At 43.6% G+C, this 18,431-nt stretch overlaps 2 protein-coding genes across 2 annotated transcripts; one reads left to right on the plus strand and one right to left on the minus strand.

Moving 5' to 3' along the window:
• The first annotated feature begins 8 nt into the window (after nt 1–8).
• FICD (FIC domain containing) lies at nt 9–2,450 on the plus strand. The gene is made up of 3 exons (XM_010082826.1): nt 9–331; nt 922–937; nt 1,234–2,450. Exons 1-3 carry the CDS (start codon nt 45–47, stop codon nt 2,299–2,301), a joined length of 1,371 nt encoding a protein of 456 aa, XP_010081128.1. The 5' UTR covers nt 9–44; the 3' UTR covers nt 2,302–2,450.
• A 2,354-nt stretch (nt 2,451–4,804) lies between these two features.
• On the minus strand, nt 4,805–18,398 carry SART3 (squamous cell carcinoma antigen recognized by T cells 3). Its single transcript, XM_010082827.1, has 19 exons — nt 18,327–18,398; nt 17,608–17,734; nt 17,111–17,215; nt 16,133–16,317; nt 14,856–14,961; nt 13,998–14,122; nt 13,595–13,750; nt 12,841–12,979; nt 12,337–12,444; nt 11,875–11,952; nt 11,608–11,666; nt 10,993–11,102; nt 10,592–10,704; nt 10,092–10,168; nt 9,528–9,696; nt 8,376–8,824; nt 7,560–7,712; nt 6,465–6,652; nt 4,805–5,845 (listed from the first exon to the last, which is right to left on the minus strand). Exons 1-19 carry the CDS (start codon nt 18,396–18,398, stop codon nt 5,665–5,667), a joined length of 2,700 nt encoding a protein of 899 aa, XP_010081129.1. The 3' UTR covers nt 4,805–5,664.
• Nucleotides 18,399–18,431: the final 33 nt, after the last annotated feature.

The raw sequence follows: 18,431 nt of genomic DNA on the forward strand, positions 1-18,431 counted from the left end.
TCAGCGGGAAGGGAGATGTTCCTCGTGCCCGCGCTGGAAGCAGGATGAATCTCGTGGCCAAGGCGACTGATGCCGAGCTGAAATGGATGACCCTGTGGGTGCGCATCAGGTGGGCGGCCGTGCTCCTGCTCTGCCTGAGCTCGCTGGTGATGCTGCTGCTCCCGCTGGCTGCTGTGGAAGAGCAGTGCCATGCCGTGCTCAGAGGACTCTCCTTCCTGAAAAGTAAACTGGGCGTGGGCTCCTCAGGGGTCACCAGATACAAAGGACAAACAACCGGACTGAGCGTGACCTCCAACGGGCTGGAGCTGCTGGTGCTGAACCAGGTAAGAGTGTCCCTGGATGGGACAGGGAACAGCTGAGGTGCTGCACAATAACAATGCACATTTAGAGATCTGCACCCCCTCCCTGCTGATCTCCTCTACCCCATCATGGTAATGAACTCTCACTCCCCAACTGCAAATTAACATCAGCTGTAAGTGACCCAGAGGTCAGACACGCCATCGGCAGCAGCCTGACTGCATTCCGCTGCCCGGCGCTGTGGCGTCTCTCGGAAGCCTTTCCTCATGCTTTCGGTACTAGTAAGTTCTGTGAAGGTAACTGGAATAGGGAGGGGTGTTGCAATACACAGTAACCTGGGATAGATGGCATCAATCCTGAAATCCTGGCTGTCATAGAACAGCCTTCCTGCCGACACCAGGCTGAAAAAAAAACAGGATGTTAATTTGGAAAACATCCAAAGGAACCATTGCAATTCCAGCACTGTGTCTTTGTTTGTAGTAAAGCTGTTATCACTGGGAAGATGTTTGATAGTTCAGTGAAAAAACAGAAGCGCTGCTAAGCAGCTGGGGACTGCGCTTCTAGCAAGAGAACTGGCTTTATTGCCAAGAGAATATATTTAAGACTGTGGCCTCCCACACTAAGCAGCCCGGCGGCTAAAGCGAGTTTTGCCAGGATGGCTACGTGCCTGCGGCCAGCCTGAGCCGTGCTGCTCGCAGATCCTGCCTCACTCTGCTTCCTGCCAGGAACAGCTCTGCTGCTACGTACTCGCCCTGTAAACGTGTCACAAGCCTCTGCACTCACAGCTTGGCAAAGGCTGGGATACAAGTTCTCGGGTGTAGTTCTTATCCCCGGGCTTTAATTTTTATATCAGTGAACAGCGACAGTGTCCAGAGGTTTTCAGTAGAACTCACTACCCCCTTATCTAACCAATATTGTTGCATTTCAGAAGTGAAGTTAGAAGCCAAAGCAGCTCTGAATCAAGCCCTCGAAATGAAGCGCCAAGGAAAGCGGGAGAAAGCCCACAAACTCTTTGTGTACGCCCTCAAAATGGACCCTGATTACGTGGATGCCCTGAACGAATTTGGGATCTTTTCTGAAGAGGAAAAAGACATTCTTCAAGCTGACTATTTGTACTCCAAAGCACTAACCATTTCTCCCTGCAACGAGAAGGCTCTGATCAATCGGGACCGGACGCTGCCTTTAGTTGAAGAGATAGATCAGAGGTATTTCAGCATCATTGACAGCAAGGTGAAAAAAGTGATGGCCATCCCCAAAGGGAATTCTGCCCTGCGCCGAGTGATGGAGGAGTCCTATTATCACCACATCTACCACACAGTTGCTATCGAAGGAAACACTCTGACGCTGTCAGAAATACGACACATCATCGAGAGCAGATACGCTGTTCCTGGAAAAAGCTTAGTGGAGCAGAACGAGGTGATCGGCATGCATGCAGCTTTGAAATATGTCAACACCACGCTGGTATCGCGGATAGGCTCCGTAACCATCACCGACATCCTGGAGATCCACCGGAGGGTGCTGGGCTACGCCGACCCAGTGGAGGCAGGGCGGTTCAGGGCTACTCAGGTGTTTGTAGGACATCACATCCCACCACATCCTCAGGATGTCAAGAAACAGATGCAGGAGTTTGTGCAGTGGATGAACTCAGAAGATGCCATGAGCTTGCACCCTGTAGAATTTGCTGCGTTAGCCCACTACAAGTTGGTTTACATCCATCCGTTTGTAGATGGCAACGGAAGGACCTCACGCCTGTTAATGAACCTCATCCTCATGCAGGCAGGCTACCCGCCCATCACAATCCGCAAGGAGCAACGGGCCGAGTATTACCACGTCCTAGAAGTTGCCAACGAGGGCGACGTGAGGCCTTTCATACGCTTTATCGCCAAGTGTACTGAGACAACTCTGGACATGTTGCTCATTGCCACCACGGAATACTCCGTGGGCTTACCTGAAGCAGACGGCAGCAGTACTGGGTACAAACAGACTATCCCCGTCAAGACTTGAGGGTTGTGGAGGACATTCAGGAGCCAATGAACACATGGGAGAACAGAATGCCAAGCCACTCAGTATTCCTGACAACAGGAGGTGTCACTCTTTAGCATTTCATTTATTTAAAGTGTCTTACATTTGATTAAGTTAATATAATTTATTTATATACATTATGCTAAGCTGAAATATGAACTGTTGATGTTGATTGTGCACTATAACTTGCTTATGCTGCTGGAAGGAGGTGGGGAGAGGTGTCAGAAGGGCTCAACAGGCTGAAATGGAGTTTAATTTCTCCTTCAAATTAAGTTTTGAGAAGCTGCTTCAATCACAACCCTTCACCTAGTCAGTCAACAGCATTGTTTTACCTCATCAAGGAGCTGCTAGGTAAGATAAAGTCTTAACTGAGTTCTGGCCTTTGTTACCTCTTCCCTGTTGTCCAAAAAAACCCAAAACACAACCCTGGCAGTAAGAGCACTCTCCCAGCCGTGTTAATCAGGCTCTTCCCTAGCAGTCAGACATGTTTGACAGTGCTGATCAGGAAGGAGGCTGAACCCCTGTTCAAAGGCAGCTCTCCCTTCCTGTTTCTGTTTTCAGCAGCACTTTGCATGTTTACTTTCAGTTGCCTTTCCTGGGGTGAGTTTTGTACAAGAAGTGGGAAGTATCTGGTTTAAGATGATGTGACTGGAATGAAAGAAGCAATGCTCTCCAATTATTCCACTGAACTGGGAGGTGCTTTTGCTCTCCTTCAGACAGAGGGACTACCTAATGCTGCGAGGCCTCGCTTCAGACCCCACCTCATCATGCAGGAGCCCTGGGACTGTCCTCAGACAGTTCAGGTCAGGGTCTGCGAAGAACTTGCTTCTGCGAAGCTGTGGGCAGAAAAGGTTGTTCTACATAACCATGACACAACCTTCATCAGTTCTGCCAATTTGGTAAGAGTGTGTACAGCAAGTTGGCCAAAAACGGTGTTCCTTCAATCTGCACAAGACAACTTTTTGCAATTAATTATTAGGTCACATTATTACTGTGATAAATGGGGAAAGAATCCCACGAGGCCTCTCTGGGCTGCAGTGGCAGTTAGCATAGGACTTGGAAGCTGCTGTGCAATTCAAAGCAGCATACTTTATCTCTGCTTTTAAGGTAAAAGCACCTGCAGCCTAACAGAAGAACAGCTCCCTCCATCCCTGCCTGCCCGTTCTGTAACAGCAGAATTGGTCACAACACCTCCAAGTTCAGAAAACTTCAATTCAGTCCAGTTTAGAGTGCTGTTAAGCTTAAACCCCTTGCAAAACAGCATAAACTGTTAGACTGGCCCAGGCCTGCATTAAGTTTCTTCCCTTCTAACTCTCTCTTACCTGCAGGGTAGTTCTGACACATTTTATACAAGCATAGGTCAAGACTGGGAGTTATCTATATCCCGCAGCACCACTCTGTGCTTGTATGCCGATTACTGCTGCCAGGGAGAGCAAGTAAAAAAAGGTTGCTCTGTCCTTACACAGCATGCTTATTTTTGTAGTGCAAGGCAAGGATAAGTAAACCTGCACTTTAGAGCTCTGGGGAAAAAAAAGAAATAAATGTTATTTTAGTAACAGATTAATAAACTATTTTAATATTAAAGCGTTTGTTTGGAATAGGCTGTTCTCAAAACCCTTTTCTGCTGCAGTGAACTAAGAAATGGTCACAGCTCAGGTCACGGAGTAGCAAGCTGCACAGTTCCCATCCTGGCTCCCTCAGCTGCGTACAACCGCACTGCAGCAGTACCGAGGGCTCCGAACCAGCAGCTCCAGCCCCAGCAGCCAAAGGAAACGGAATTCATCACTAGTGTGGTGTACATGCCTGCCTGCCATCGGGGCAAGGCCAGCCTAAGCAGTCCCACCCTGCCCATCAAAGCTTCATATTCAAAGTGTTTAAATTAGAATGATTCCAAGCTGGTTTTGAGCTACAATTCCATCATCTCAGCAGCGCAATACCGGCCGGCTAGCCCCAGCATCTGGCACAGCAGAGGCCACACACTGGACTGGGAACAAACCCTGACAGAACTCTGTCCCTTGCTGTATGACCACCGCTGCTGCTGTTACACGGTTTGAAGCTACAAAGCAGATCCTCATTTCTAAGTAAAGCCAAGTCAAAGCAGCACAGACTGTAAGCACTGAAAACAGGGTTTATTTGCAGCAGTGCTTGTGTTGTACAAGTGAACTCGGTACCGGGGTCCCCCCTCACATCAGCCCCTGCGTGTGGTGACTTCCAGAGTTAGCAGCAGATGGAGTTGCCAAGCAGTAGTATTTCTATCCAAGATCACGTACCAGACTAGTTTAAAGCCTGAGGTGATTACAGAAGTGGTTTCAGGATGTTCGGTCTAGATGGAATGAGCTACTTAAAGCTATGTCAGTGACACTGTATCGCAGTGCACCTGAGAGGCGAGGTACATCAGGATTACCCAGCTGCCAGAAGACAAGTGCAATTCCAACACCCACATTTAAACAAAAGCCACAGTATTTATAGAAAACCTTTGAGAACTTGAGTTTAATAAACCAAGAAATGTCAGCTTGCACTTCACGTTTGTACAAAACCATACAGAAACCACCTGCAAAAAGACATATGAGCTAGCTAGCAAAAACAATGCAAAAAAAAATGGTCCTCAGCAACAGCATGTACAACTTGTATGGGAAACAAAAATTACCAGAGCTAAATATTATCTCCTGACACAAATAATAATTTCAATGTCTTTTACAAATACACAATATAAAAAACAGGTCAACTTGAACAGAACCTTAAGTGAATCCATATATATGTATATTTGTGTATATACATATACGCACATATGTATAGAAACTCTCCCAATACTAAAATAGGCCATTGTGGTGAAGTTACTAGCATCTGCCGTTGAACTCTTAATGGAAGGAGATGAATGTCCCTGTGTGTGTGTGTGTGTGTGTGGGGGTGGGTGTAAAAGGGGCTTGTTTTCAGAGAGAATGACTGCAATCACCATCTGAACTGACCAGTGGAGCTCGACAGGGTTAGCACTAGGCTTTCACATTGCATCTCATTCGTTAATGAAAGAGAAAGATTTGTAAAGTATTCATAAAACTTGATGTGCCATCCAACCTGTACACAAAATATTTCCTCCCTTGTTACCCTCAATATGAGGAATCATATAACGCCATTTTACCAGAACATCGTGTAACTCTTTGCTCTTAGAAAGAGAGGAAAATACTGGATTTGTACCATCCTACACTGATCTCAATGGATGCGGTAGTCCAGAACAGTATTTACACATGATTGCGACTGGCGTTCTCTCCTTGCTAGCATAAGGACACAACATGGCTTCCATAAAGGCATTTCACATTTTACCAGACCAGCTGATTGCAGACTTTTTGCTCACTTTTTCAGTAGCATGTTGGCAAAATCAGCATTGGACATCTTTTTCGTCTCCTCAGGGGGTTTGGATGAAGTTGCTGGTGAGTTCTGGACCATGCCATTCTCTGCCTTAGCTGCAGGATTACTCTGGCGCTGTAACGCACGAGGCATCATCGAGAGCTGAGTCCTCCCTTTCCCTCGCCTGAAGAACAAAAAATGGTATTTAAAAATACCCCAGTGCTCTTTGAACATACTGGTTTAGCTTGAGGAAACAAAAAGGATGTTGTTCACTACGAGGAACACTCATTTAAATATTACTCCTGTCATTTGTTGCAGTAATAAGTACTGCAAACCTTTCAACAGGTGCCCTTTGAAACACTATACCTCAGGCCTGGCAGAAAACAACCGCCCAGCCGTCCCCAGAAACTGAAGCTCCGTGTTTATCTACAGGGCATGTACACTGCAGCACCAACGCAATACTGAGCAGCAGGAGCACTCTAAGAGATGCAAGAGCAGCATCGGTGCTCACTGTGAACTATGGCCGTTCCTCCAGGAGAGGACGTGGAAGCTGTTAGCGCTCAGGTGCTAACATCAGATCCAATGAGAGGTCCAATGCCTGATACTCTCAGTCACTACAGACCTGTTTCTATTGATAAAGAAGAAAATCTGCTTTTCCTTATCAATGCAGCAACACAAATTTTGATGGTTCAGCACCTTTTAAATGTTCTCTCATGTTCTAGATGAGATTCCTACATTTTAGTGTATAAAGAAACCCAGTATTTCCTTTTTAAGCATTGCCAGTCTCCCTCACTACTACTTACGCTCCATAAACCTGCCGTGGTACCGCAAACTGCGAGGCTCTGCCTGCCTCAGGCTTCTCCGGCAGCTTTCGCAAGGGTGGGTTACTGATCGCCACCTTGATGACGTGCTCCTTCACTGTCAGGCCATCCATCTTCAGCACAGCCTGGGAGGCCTGGGCTTCGTTTTCATACTCCACATAGGCCAGGCCCTGCATAAGGAAAGACATAAACCTACATTAGTTTTAGTACTTCTTTCTCTGCATGATAGCTTTTGCTAATAATTTGGCCAACTGATAAGAAAACCGTTCAGAAAGCAGACCTCAACATGGCTGAGAGTCGTAGTATTCTTTAGCTAAAAAAAAAAAACCCTGTCCACACAAGTCTACAAGCTGCATTTTTTGACGCTCATTCAAAATGCCCTAATTTGTGGAAGAAGAGAGGCATCACCCCCCCGTTCTATTGTTACTCCTCTACATGACATTCAAACCCTTAAGCTGTATTTTTGGGATTATCCAGTTTCACAGGAAATGCATCAGATTTTCTATAATATTCAAAGTACATTTATTTTGGGTTTAGACAGAATCCCAGCTGAAACTAAGCTCAGAACGTGGATTGCAAGATGCAAGGTACACATGAGAGCACAGGAACTGTACTTGAGATATCACCAAGAGCTAGAAAATAGAAGCACACCATCAGCAGGCTGGCTCCTCTCAGAAGCGCCCAGCACACAGACAAGGCCGAGGTGTCAGGTAGAACTCTGGCAGAGCAGCAGCTGGTTTAGAGTCTCTAATTTAACAAGGACCCATTTATTCTGGGATGGAAATAATGAGCTCTGTCAGAGCGAGGTGGCTCGTTTCTCACTGGCAAATCTATTACTGCAGCAGGTGTTATGAACAATAGCCTCAGGAAACGGGAGAAAGGGAGGAGGAGAATCAGTTATACCAGGTGAACCCTCTCTAGTCAGTTACTTTAAAAACAAGTATTCTTTGCAGACTTTTAATGCAGAGCCAGGTTGGCAACTTCTAAGATATAAAACCTACTTTCTGCATCCAAACTTCATGAAGAGTTTATTTTTCGAGCATTTCTTAAAATGAAGAGTGCATTAAGGATGCCTACCTTGGGTTTTCCAGCTCGGTTGGTGACCAGCCGAATGTCTTTCACGTTCCCATGTGCTTTACACACTTCTTCCAGCTCTTCCTTAGTACAGGAAAATGGCAAACCAGATATAAACAGTTTGTGTTTCTCCAGTGTAGTGCTATACCTGAACACCTGAAGAAACAAAAAGGCTGTTAGTTTGCAAACCAGCCAGAGACTCAAAGGATTTCCATCTATTACACCCCCAAAACATTACCAGAGTAATTCATATTTGTGTGATCCAAAAAGCTAGCAGTAGTACAGGCATACACCAAGAACTTGCAGATAAATGCTTCTAAGCATCTATGTCTCCTTCACAAGGACCAGCCATCGATATCTTCTTGCTCAGCTCTCACTATTTGAACATTAAGTTTTTCTCACAGTAACGTCATACTGCACAAAACCCCCAATTACACAACTGGTCTCCAGTGCAGACCATTAACAGGAATGAGTGGGTTGTGTAATACATGCCCACAGCTGTATGACTCAACCAAAAAAAAGTACTTCACAGGTCAAGATGCTCAAGGAAGAGCCTGGGTACATCGCACCATTAACAAGCTACTCAGATTTGCTTCAAGATTTGCAGAAATCTGCTAGTGTCAATCCTGCTTTATGGCAAAGTAATGCAGGATGCAAGAACTCCCCGAAAACAGTTTTACTGCTAAGCCATAACATCACCATTCCAAACTAGCACAACGTTGAGTTCATTAGATGTGAGCCCTCTGGAAGCAGCATTCTGCCAGCTTTCCTATGCAGTCCCACCGTTCAACCCATTACCTGAAAGAATAAAAAGTTTACCTTAAAGTCTGGATTCTTGTTTTTGTCAACACACGGCGAAACAAACATTGGTCTTCCCTCCACAACTTTACGATCCAAGCCAAGAGCTTGGAGAGCAGATTTTTCTTCCTTGAATTCTACGTAGCAGTAGCCCCGGAAAGTCCCCTTGTTGCTGAACACTGGACGGATTTCTGCCACCTCCCCACAGCTCTCAAAGAGCTCTTTCAGTTTCACTTCAGGATCTGCCATGTTGTAGGAAAGGTTGCTGACAAAGACGGTGACACTATCTTTACTGCTGTCATGTAAAACTCTGGGGATGTCTTTTCGACTGGTAGATGCTTTTTCCTTTTGGTTTGTTGGCCGATCTGGCTTTTCAGGTCCACTTCTTCCAAACAGCCCGGTTTCTACCTCCATGTCTTCAACAAGCACGCCATCGCCATCTCCCTTGTGCCTCTTGCTGGGCTGCTCTGCTGATGAATGAAATTGAAAGCCTTACTAGAAAAAAATGACATCATTTCATTCACCATTGAAATTACCGCGGTGGAATCTGGAACCACAAATACAATGACATGTCTTAAAGACACAAAATAAAAACCTCTCTCATGTTTTTAAGAATGAGTAACAACAGATTATTTGACCAAGGCAGCAAGTATTTAGATGAAAGCAACAGGGATATTTTTTCCTTTTTTCTGTCAGTTACAACTACTGATTCATGTTCTTTCATTGTCTAATGGGGTTGGGTTTTTTTAAGTTAGAAACACAAACGTCTAAAAGCTCCCAAAACCCCCAGGGGCAGCAATCTATTAAAATCTTCTGCTACCCCCTTCCAACAGACTGCTAACTGTACTGAATAAAGTAATTTAGATCCCTGCCTAGGCATCATTTGATGAGCCAGGAAAGTTAAAAAACAAACAAAAAAAATCACAATATTTCTCTTAAATAGTAAAAACCTAAAACACCTCTAGAAGTTCTTATAAACATATACTACTGTTGGTCAAAAACCATTTAGTCTTGTTTTCATTTCATTACCACACTGAAGACCTCCTAGGAGAAACAGACCCTGAAAATACAGCAATTCTGAAGACACCACTGATGGCACTCCCCATCTGCCTCTAACTGAAGGGAGGCAACTGATAACCCTGTTGCCAGGGGTCTGAAGTTTTAATTTTTTACCTTCTTCTTCTTGTCCCCATTCACCCTCATCACCATCCTCTGCTTTGCGCTTGTCTCCAGTCCTGGGTTTTTTAGCCTTTTTGGAAGCTTTCTTTTCTGCCCGAGCCTGTTTTCGTTGCTCAGCCTTCTCCTCCTCCTGCTTTGCCAGAGCAGCTTCCTTCTCAGCAGCCTGCAAGTATGCAAGATGTTTTCTACTGCCTGTAGATTACAGAGCATTCTTACATGCTATTTTCTGAAGCAGTGAACTTGGAGGGTTTTCTCCTAAGCTACATTAAGCACAGCACTAATGGGATCATCATTTAGAGGACCTTTCACTCCTTTGCTCTTACAGCTTTCCTGGAGTGCATGTTACCCTTGTATCCATCCAAGGGTCAAAGGGTGAAAGATAAAAAGCATCAGAAGACATAAACCACAGTTTTCAACTAAAATCAATAATTCTGAGGCTTTAAGACAATTCAGGCTTATCTATGGGAACCAACATTAGAAATCTGACAGTCAGGCAAGCATGACCTGAACACAGGTACTTCCTATCAACTGCTTCAGTAGTTCACAGAAAGTTCTGACCTTTGCTCTTTGTTCATTAACTCGAGCTAATCTGTTTTCTGTTTTTTGAACTGCTGCGTCCCAGTCTTCCAATGTTCCTAAGGGGTAAAAAAAAAAAAAACAACAAACAGGCCTCATATTTAGCTTTCGCACAATTTGAAAATACAATTCGGGAAAAATAAGAGTCAATGAGTTCAGAAAATTTATTCTTATTATGAACCATTCCACGTGAAAATTCTAAATACAACAAGTAACCTTCAAAGAAAAAGAAACCAAAAACCAAGCAGAAGAGAAACCTCTCATTTATAATGCACCACTCCAAAAAGGCATGGAAAAACCCAATCCACGTCAGCAGGCTCCAAGTCAGGCCAGAAAAGAAGAAAAAAGAGCTGCTTGTGTATACCACAGTAGTCAAAAGAAAATAAGCCTTCACCAGAACACAAAACACTAGATCAAAATTCACTCTGTATCAATGGACGCTACCTAGACTGAGTAAAACAAGATGACACGTAGTTAGTTACCTTCTATTCTCTCCAGCGTGAGCAGGACCTCGCAGACGTGCTCTGGGTAGTCACTAGTGCACTGCACGGCTCGATGCAAGGCCTTCCTGCAGTGCTGAGTGTCACCATGGGCTCTGCAGCGGGGAAACCACGGAGGTAAGGAGCCAATCCTCCACAGGAAGATTACAAGCCAGGACAGTTAACTGCATTCTATACAAATGTTTTTCCTCCTTCCCCAGCAAACTCGCACTACACGTTGTTGCTGTAATACCTCTGGAATACACTACAGAGCTGCTGCGAGAACCTCCAAACCACATCATAAACCCATATGAAGCATACCCACGCCAAGCATCTAAGTCTTGTCTCACACAGCTGAGAAAACTAGAAAGTCACTTCACTCCTCCAACCAGCCAAGCCCTTACCTTTCCAGGTTATAATACTCCAGCCACATGTTGGCATATTTGGCATTCCCTTTAGTCATGATGTTGTCCCAGAGTTCTCTGGCCTTCTGCATGTTGTTACATAAGCGGGCCTGAAACACAGCATCCAAAGCACTCAGTATAATTTACGATTATTTGTTCCAACATCATTACCCTCCCTGCCTCCCCCCCTACAACAAGAAAACACCACAGATCACGCACACAAACCCACGAAGATACATCTGCCTCTTTGAGTGAACAAAGCAAACACCTAATACAACCCTACTACTGAACAGTAATTCCCTGCTTCTTGGTTTCTGGCTCCCACATACATTTCATTTTGGTCATTATAAAAAAAATAGATAGTTGTTTCTGAATTTTTCCTTTTGCCATTATTCATGAATGTACCCAACAGAGCACTTAAACACAAACACAGTCCTCAGCTGAAAAGCAGTGCTTCATCTCTGCCACCACCCTAAGCCTCTTCAACTGGGGGAGCAGAGGAAGAGGGGAAATGGATTGAGACACCCAAACAAAATGCCAAAGGACAAGTTAGAATGTTAAAGGAAGCACTTTCCTCTAGTCTGGCAACTTAAATACAGCAGATAGACACATCACCTCAACTCTTGCCCAGTTCTGCATGATGGTGCAGGACGGATCTCCACTTTCACTGAATCCTGGGAACAAAAGTAAGTACTGTTTGTGAACAGCTTTTGGAAATAAAGTGTTTATTAAACAAGTTCTACATTGTAGAGGAAATGTTTATCTGTAGCTTTCTTAAAATGTTCTAGACACTTGAAAACAAGTTAAACATTGTGTGGAGAATTAAGTCTTATAAAATCATTTTGAAGAAGAGAAAACAATATATCGGAGGATTTAACTTACGCTCTTCTACTTCTTGCTTCAAATACTCCACAGCACGCGCAAATGCAGACCGCAGCTCTTCTAGTTCTTTACTTGAGTCTGTAGAAAAAAAAGAAAGAATTGCCTTAAAATTGAAATTTAAGTTTTCATCTCCCATCCACTAAAACTTCTTCCCTAACACCCATGATGATGTTACTGGGTGATGGGGGGAGCCAGAAATTATTACTTCACTAAGTCTTCACTACATGCATAATAAAAAAGCATCAAGGACCTAAAATACAAGGCAGCAACAGCACAACTTATTCTGTCAGCAAGGAGCTGCTTTAAACCAACTAAGTTCATATATTTTTATGGACACTAACTGGCCAGAAAGTAATTTTTGTGAAAGATATGAAATTACTGTTAAATTGTTAAAAAAGTAATACCACTGTTTCAGAGAGGTACATAGGAAACAGTTTAAACATTTATTCACACATTAAATACCTTGTGTAAAATCAACCCTTCTTCTCAAGTAATCCAGATACGCCTGCCAGATTTCTACGTAGTCTGTTGCCTGAATAAAACCTGCATTCAGAGCTTTTTCGAACATTTCTGAAAGAAAATGGGGAAAAACCCCACACAAACATATTTACTTTTCAGATATTGACAAAATTAGCAAGCTACAGTGTATAGCACAAAGAAGCATAAACACTTTGCATTTCTAAATGCAAATATATGGGAAATTAGTTTAGGAAGTGAATGTAAAAGCCAGTTTAATTCAGTAATGTTCAAATTTGTTCACTGCTTGCTCAGAATTGAAGCTGCTCAACGGAAGCAGCTTTGCCCTAGAAGCGTGCTCCTGTACATTTCATCAGCTTTAAGACTATTGCAGCAGGATGAAAACAAATCCTGCAGCATCCTACAAGTCACCATTTGTCACGCATTAGTCAGAGGGCAGAAAGCAGCTCTGTTCTGTAGCTCAGCAAAACTGCTTTAGTCTTTCTTTACCAGAAATAGTGCCGTGATCAACTCGATGCCTCTCCATCGCCAAAAGGTATCGAATCCACAGGCCAACTGTCCAGGGACAGTTCCTAACAGCGCGGTCATGAGCAGACAAAACCAATTCTTTCACTTTCAGCTGCCGGTCCTGAAATAATCAATGAAGTTTTCAGTTCCTATTAGCCAGAGAGCCCAAGACAAAAACCTTAAAACAGATAGAGAGACAATGGAGCAACTCAGCCTAGATAAGCCTCCCATAGCAAGTTACGCTGATCTCTAATAGATCGACCATCTGTCCATATGTAAAGCCCTGCCTCTCAAGTTTAATATGATTTTCAAATTGCACTAACTAGCCCTCTAGCTGAACACCAGGGTTTGTTTCGGCTTGTTGGTAAATTAGTTTTTTGTTCTGCACTGTGATTCAGCCAGCACAGCTACCAGAGACAACGGCAGGGCTTACAGCACAGCTGGTTACACCTAGACAACTCTTTGGCAGGTAGTGCAAGCCTTGATGCCCACATCCAGTTTAATTCTGCAGAGAAAACACACAGCTAGAGGAAAAAGTGAGCAAATGCTCACTTGATCAATAAACACACCACTGAAAACAGGAAGAAACTAAAGGTGAGGTGAAAAATATCTTCTGAAGAATTTAAAGACTATGGGACACTACTGAGGTAGAACTTACTGTTCATTCGTTTATCTGCCACTAAGAGTAAAAAACCCAGGAAGACAAAACTGCAAACATCTGGGGTTTTTTCCTTACCAAATACTGATTGTAGCGCGCCCAAAGATCTGGCACAAGGCAGTTCTCAGCCAAAGCCCTCTCGTAGATCAACTGAATACGAGCTGGATCACCTGCTTTCATTTCAAAATCAATGTAAGCTTGATATTCTGCAAGCTTTGGTGTTTCAGCACTCAGCTATAAAACAAACAGGAATACCAAAAAATTAAAATATTCTGAACAAAGAATGATTCAAACAGTTCAACTGTTACTTGGAGTAGGTCTCATGCAAAATTTCACCCAAGAGCTTGGCCTCTAAATGTCAACAGTTATACACACTGCTTTATCTGTGACTAAAAAAATAATAAAATTTGAAAAAAATAAAAAAATCACCCCAAAGGAATTTACTCTTAGTTTTAAAACAAGGTATAAGTAACAGCATTACCAGTGCCTCTTCATAGGGTTTACACTTCTCCAATTGCTGCAGAGCTTTTTTGTAATTCTTTACTGTCGTCTCTGGTATCGGATCTTCTGACCACTCCTCATATTCAGCATATGAAGCCTCCATATCTGTTAAAGCAGACATGAAACCCCACCAATAACCTATTGGGCTAAATAATTGACATTCAACCAATGCTCGATTCTAACACATCTGTATTTCTGTTTACAATTTTGTATCTTAACTGTCACCCTACTGCATGCTTCTAGGGTTCAGACACTTTGTCTTTTACAGTGCACTACAACACAAACTCAGGACAAGATATATTAAAACTACGGATTTTGATTTAGAAAACCGAAGTGGCAAGATTTTGCAAGGCTTTAAAGAAAAGAGACCAACCTAAATTCTTTCCATATGCAAACAAAGAAGTCAAAGACCTTTCTCCTACAAGCAAAGCCCCCGAAAAATGGACTCAAGGAGCAGATCGGGCAGAACTCTAACAATCCAGCTGTTAGTGTGCACTGTTCCCTACCAACCAAGGTTCTTATGCAGCAATCATCACAGCTGAATTCCTATCTCCTAACGGTCACCTTCTGTGCTCATCACTTTTACTTTGAATAGCCTCAAATTAGTCACTGAAGAAACAGATAAACCAAGTTGCAATGAGTCATAATATCTCTGAACAAAAGGGATCTGTGCATCATTCAAGAGGCCCTAAAGGCAGGCAAATATCACCGGTTAAACAATTCACAAACACTACAGCTGCACTTTGTGTGGCTCTACCAGAAGAATAATCCTGACCAGTGCCTGGATCGCCGTAACACGGCTTATCCACGCCATCCCTCCGAGCACACCAGCTCTTACCTAACAGCGGGATCCCCAGCTGGCGCCTGAACAGTGTGTGGATCTTCTCAAGCTGGCTGCAGAGCATCTGCTGCTGCTCAGGCGATGGAACGCTGCCAGGAGCTGGCTACAAACAAAAGGATTGAAATTTAATCAGTTCCCTCAAGCCTGAGCTGATGAATACGATGGGGTACTGTTTCTGGGTTGGGGGTCTGGGCTCCAAATGACTACATGATCCTTAAAGAACAGACACAGCCAACTCGCATTTCAGGTCACTGCTGTGAAAGCGAAAACTTGGAAATCGGTTGACTCAGAAGCTGGATGAATGTGAAAAGCATTCCCCACCGAAAGCTGACACACGCACAGGGAAATGATAACCTGAAAAAAAACTAAGCTGCATGTGATCATGCCATTTCACAAACCCCTCGGTCTGCCAAATAGTTTTTCAATAAACTTGTCTGTGCACACACCAGGGGTTAAAACTTCCAGCTTTCTTTCTGTTTGTGAACGAAAGGGTGTTCTCCCACTGCTGCTTTGTTAGGGACAAACCCCCCGGGCTGCCAAATAGTTTTTCAATAAACCCCTGGTGTGTGCACAGACAAGTTAAAACTTCCAGCTTTCTTTCTGTTTGTGAACGAAAGGGTGTTCTCCCACTGCTGCTTTGTTAGGGCATTTCATAGAACGGTTTGGGTTGGAAGGGACATTTAAAGATCCTCTAGTTCCAACACCTCCCCTGCCACGGGCAAGCACATCTTTTAACTTTCATCTCTTATGTAGTAAATGACAAAGAAAAAAAGAAATATTCACATTCTGGCCATCTTGTAAAGGTATCTTTTGCAGATGTCAAACAGTATGTTCCAGGGATAATGCACTAGCACGCAAAAGTCACCAAAAGGGTGAAATAATGAATAAGTTAAAAGCTGAAGTAGAAAACAGCCTAGAAATGCAAACATGATTGACTATGTGCAAAAATATGCGCTGGCAAGAACACCATTTCATAATGAAGCTACTCAATTCAAAGCTATCCTTGCCAGTCCAAGCTAAAGAAGCCGAGTGAAACTTTGCTTCTGGATAGGAGATTTTATGACCTTAATTAAAAACAGATCAATTACTATATCAACTAAATACACACAATGTTTTTCCCAGACTAAAGGGCCCATTTCTACAGCTGAAAAGAAACAACTGTGTGACCTGACAGCCTCTTTTCTCAGAGGAGATCAATGAGGGAGCAGCGCCAGGTCACTTCAGAAACTGCGCCACAACTTGTTTCTGACAGGAGCCCAGGAGCCTGGCCTTACCTGTGCTGTCTCCAGGATGGCATTCTCAAACTCGCGGTATGCTTCCCACAAAGCTGTTCCCTTTGTCACGTGCAGTCCCACTGCAGTTAACGCCCTCTCAAATATTGAGCGAACTTTCTCAATTCCTCCTTCCTGACCAATGCCACCAATTGAATACTGGGCATATTCCAACCAGATTTCAGGACCTAAACAAAGTGATGAGAAACAGATGATCTAATCCCCTCAAAAATAAAAAAGGCATCTCTCTGCTTCCCAGACTCCCACAAATAGACCAACATGTGACAATTTTCTTCACCATCCAATATAGTAACAAAAAAAAGTTTTTTTCTATGCTGTTGGTTCAGTACCAGCTGCTACAATTGTCTTCTTTCATTCTTGCGGTGGCTCCTGACACCAACCGACTCCTACAGAACTCAGATTAAAGTAGGTCCTTCTTCTCCTTCCAGATTCCTACACCTGCCTGTTCAGCAGCTGCTTGAGCAGTGTAGCTATGAAGGAGGAGGATTACTTGCTTCACCAGGTTTCCAGAAAACTGTCTTCCAGACAGTACCTACGTTCTGAACAAGCTGTCACACAGTGGAAACGGCAGTAAAGACACTGCTAACCAACACAGACAACAGGAGTGAAAGTCAGCCTTTTAGTAGTGTTCACTTTCCTCAAGGAAAGAGCTGAAACCCCATAATGGCTAACAGAGAAAGCATTCCCTAAGCAAGCACCACACCTGCTGCTTTTAGAGATTAAAGAAGTGCAAAATATGCATTTTAAACTTTTTACAACATTTGTTTAGAAGAACTTAAAGCATCATCTTAACTCCAACGCTTCAGAGAAACCGAGGATCACTTCACAGTAATGTTTTTGATCCAATTTCTGCATTATAATAGCAGGAAGAAACTTTTCTAGAAAAAGAAAGCCAGAACCTGAATGCAACACAATACATTTTACAGCATATATATATACACACACACATTAACAACTTACAGATGTAGTCTTTCACAGCTCTCTCAAACAGCTCATAAACCTTCTCTCGCTCAGAGCTTTCAGAAGCCATTTTTATCTCATCCTTCAACCAGTCCAACCAAATTTCTGAAAAGAAGAATACATCACCATCGTTCAGAGAGAGCAAGTTAAATCCACTTTTTGAATTTTTATGAGAGTTTTTTTAATAACAGACTTAAAAAAATGGGGAGAGGGCCAAGGAGGGAGAAGGGAGTGATTTTAGTCTCCACAACTACTCACAATTTATTTAAAATAAAAGTTTCATAGAGACCTTTACAATCTGGTCAATGCTGGCCATTAACACCAGCAGCACGCAGAGTTTTAAAAGTGCCAAATCTGTTCTTTTAGGTTTTTCTGGAGTGGAACAACATTTTTGAAGCCTGGCACAAACACATTATCTCGCTACTGAAGCAATAGCACTTTACACGGATGATGCTTAAGCAGTTCTGGTGACAACAAGAGCAGAAAATGGTCTGTACCTTCGGTAAGTGGGAACAGCTCACTCATCTTCTGACGAGCTCTTCTGAGCTTTATCAACTCTCCCTCCTGGCGGAGTAGCTTTATCAGATCCAAGTGACAGTTATAGTCAAAAGCATTGATGGAAAGCTTCAAACAAATAAAAAAATCTTTTTTTAAAAGCAGTATTGAGTGACAGACATGAAGAAACTGGAAAACATTTAGCAGAACAGAGCATCACGCTGTGTTTTGGGGCATGCAAACCTCTGTGTTCACGTAGCCAAGACAACACCTACCTTCCCACACAGAGTTGCGCCAAACTTCACTGTGGTTTGCAAGATGCTTTAGGTCACAATTGGACATTTATAAAAAACACTTCTAAATTTAACAGAGCTTTAAAGTTAAGCTTAGTTTACAGCTCTAAGCTCTGAAGGTAACTCCTCAGCAGTGCAAACGCCAGCACCAACAGAGCAGCTACCAGCCCAAAACAGACCCAGGACTGCAAAATTAAGAAAGCCTTCTTCAACAGAATGAAATATGTTTAATTTCTTCAAAAGCAATTTAAAAACCCCAGGCAGCCAGCAAAGTTTTTTTCAATGAGTGCAAACTGTCCACTAGGGCTCTCCCCTCCCGCTTCCCTTTCAAAAAAACCCCAAAACACCTCGTTCCCGCTTCAGACTCCAAACATTCCCGCCTTGACAGTTTCCAGCATCAAACCACCCGAGCAATTTTTTCCCCGTACCCGCCGCAGCCGCCCCAGCGGGCACTCACCAGAAGCAAGACCCCCCGAAGGCCGAATCTCGCCCCGGACCATGGTCTCCTGAGGGGCCTCGGTTCTCCGGGACGA

This window comes from Pterocles gutturalis, unplaced genomic scaffold, assembly GCF_000699245.1.
Source record: "Pterocles gutturalis isolate BGI_N339 unplaced genomic scaffold, ASM69924v1 scaffold6435, whole genome shotgun sequence".
In the NCBI taxonomy this organism is placed as follows: domain Eukaryota; kingdom Metazoa; phylum Chordata; class Aves; order Pterocliformes; family Pteroclidae; genus Pterocles; species Pterocles gutturalis.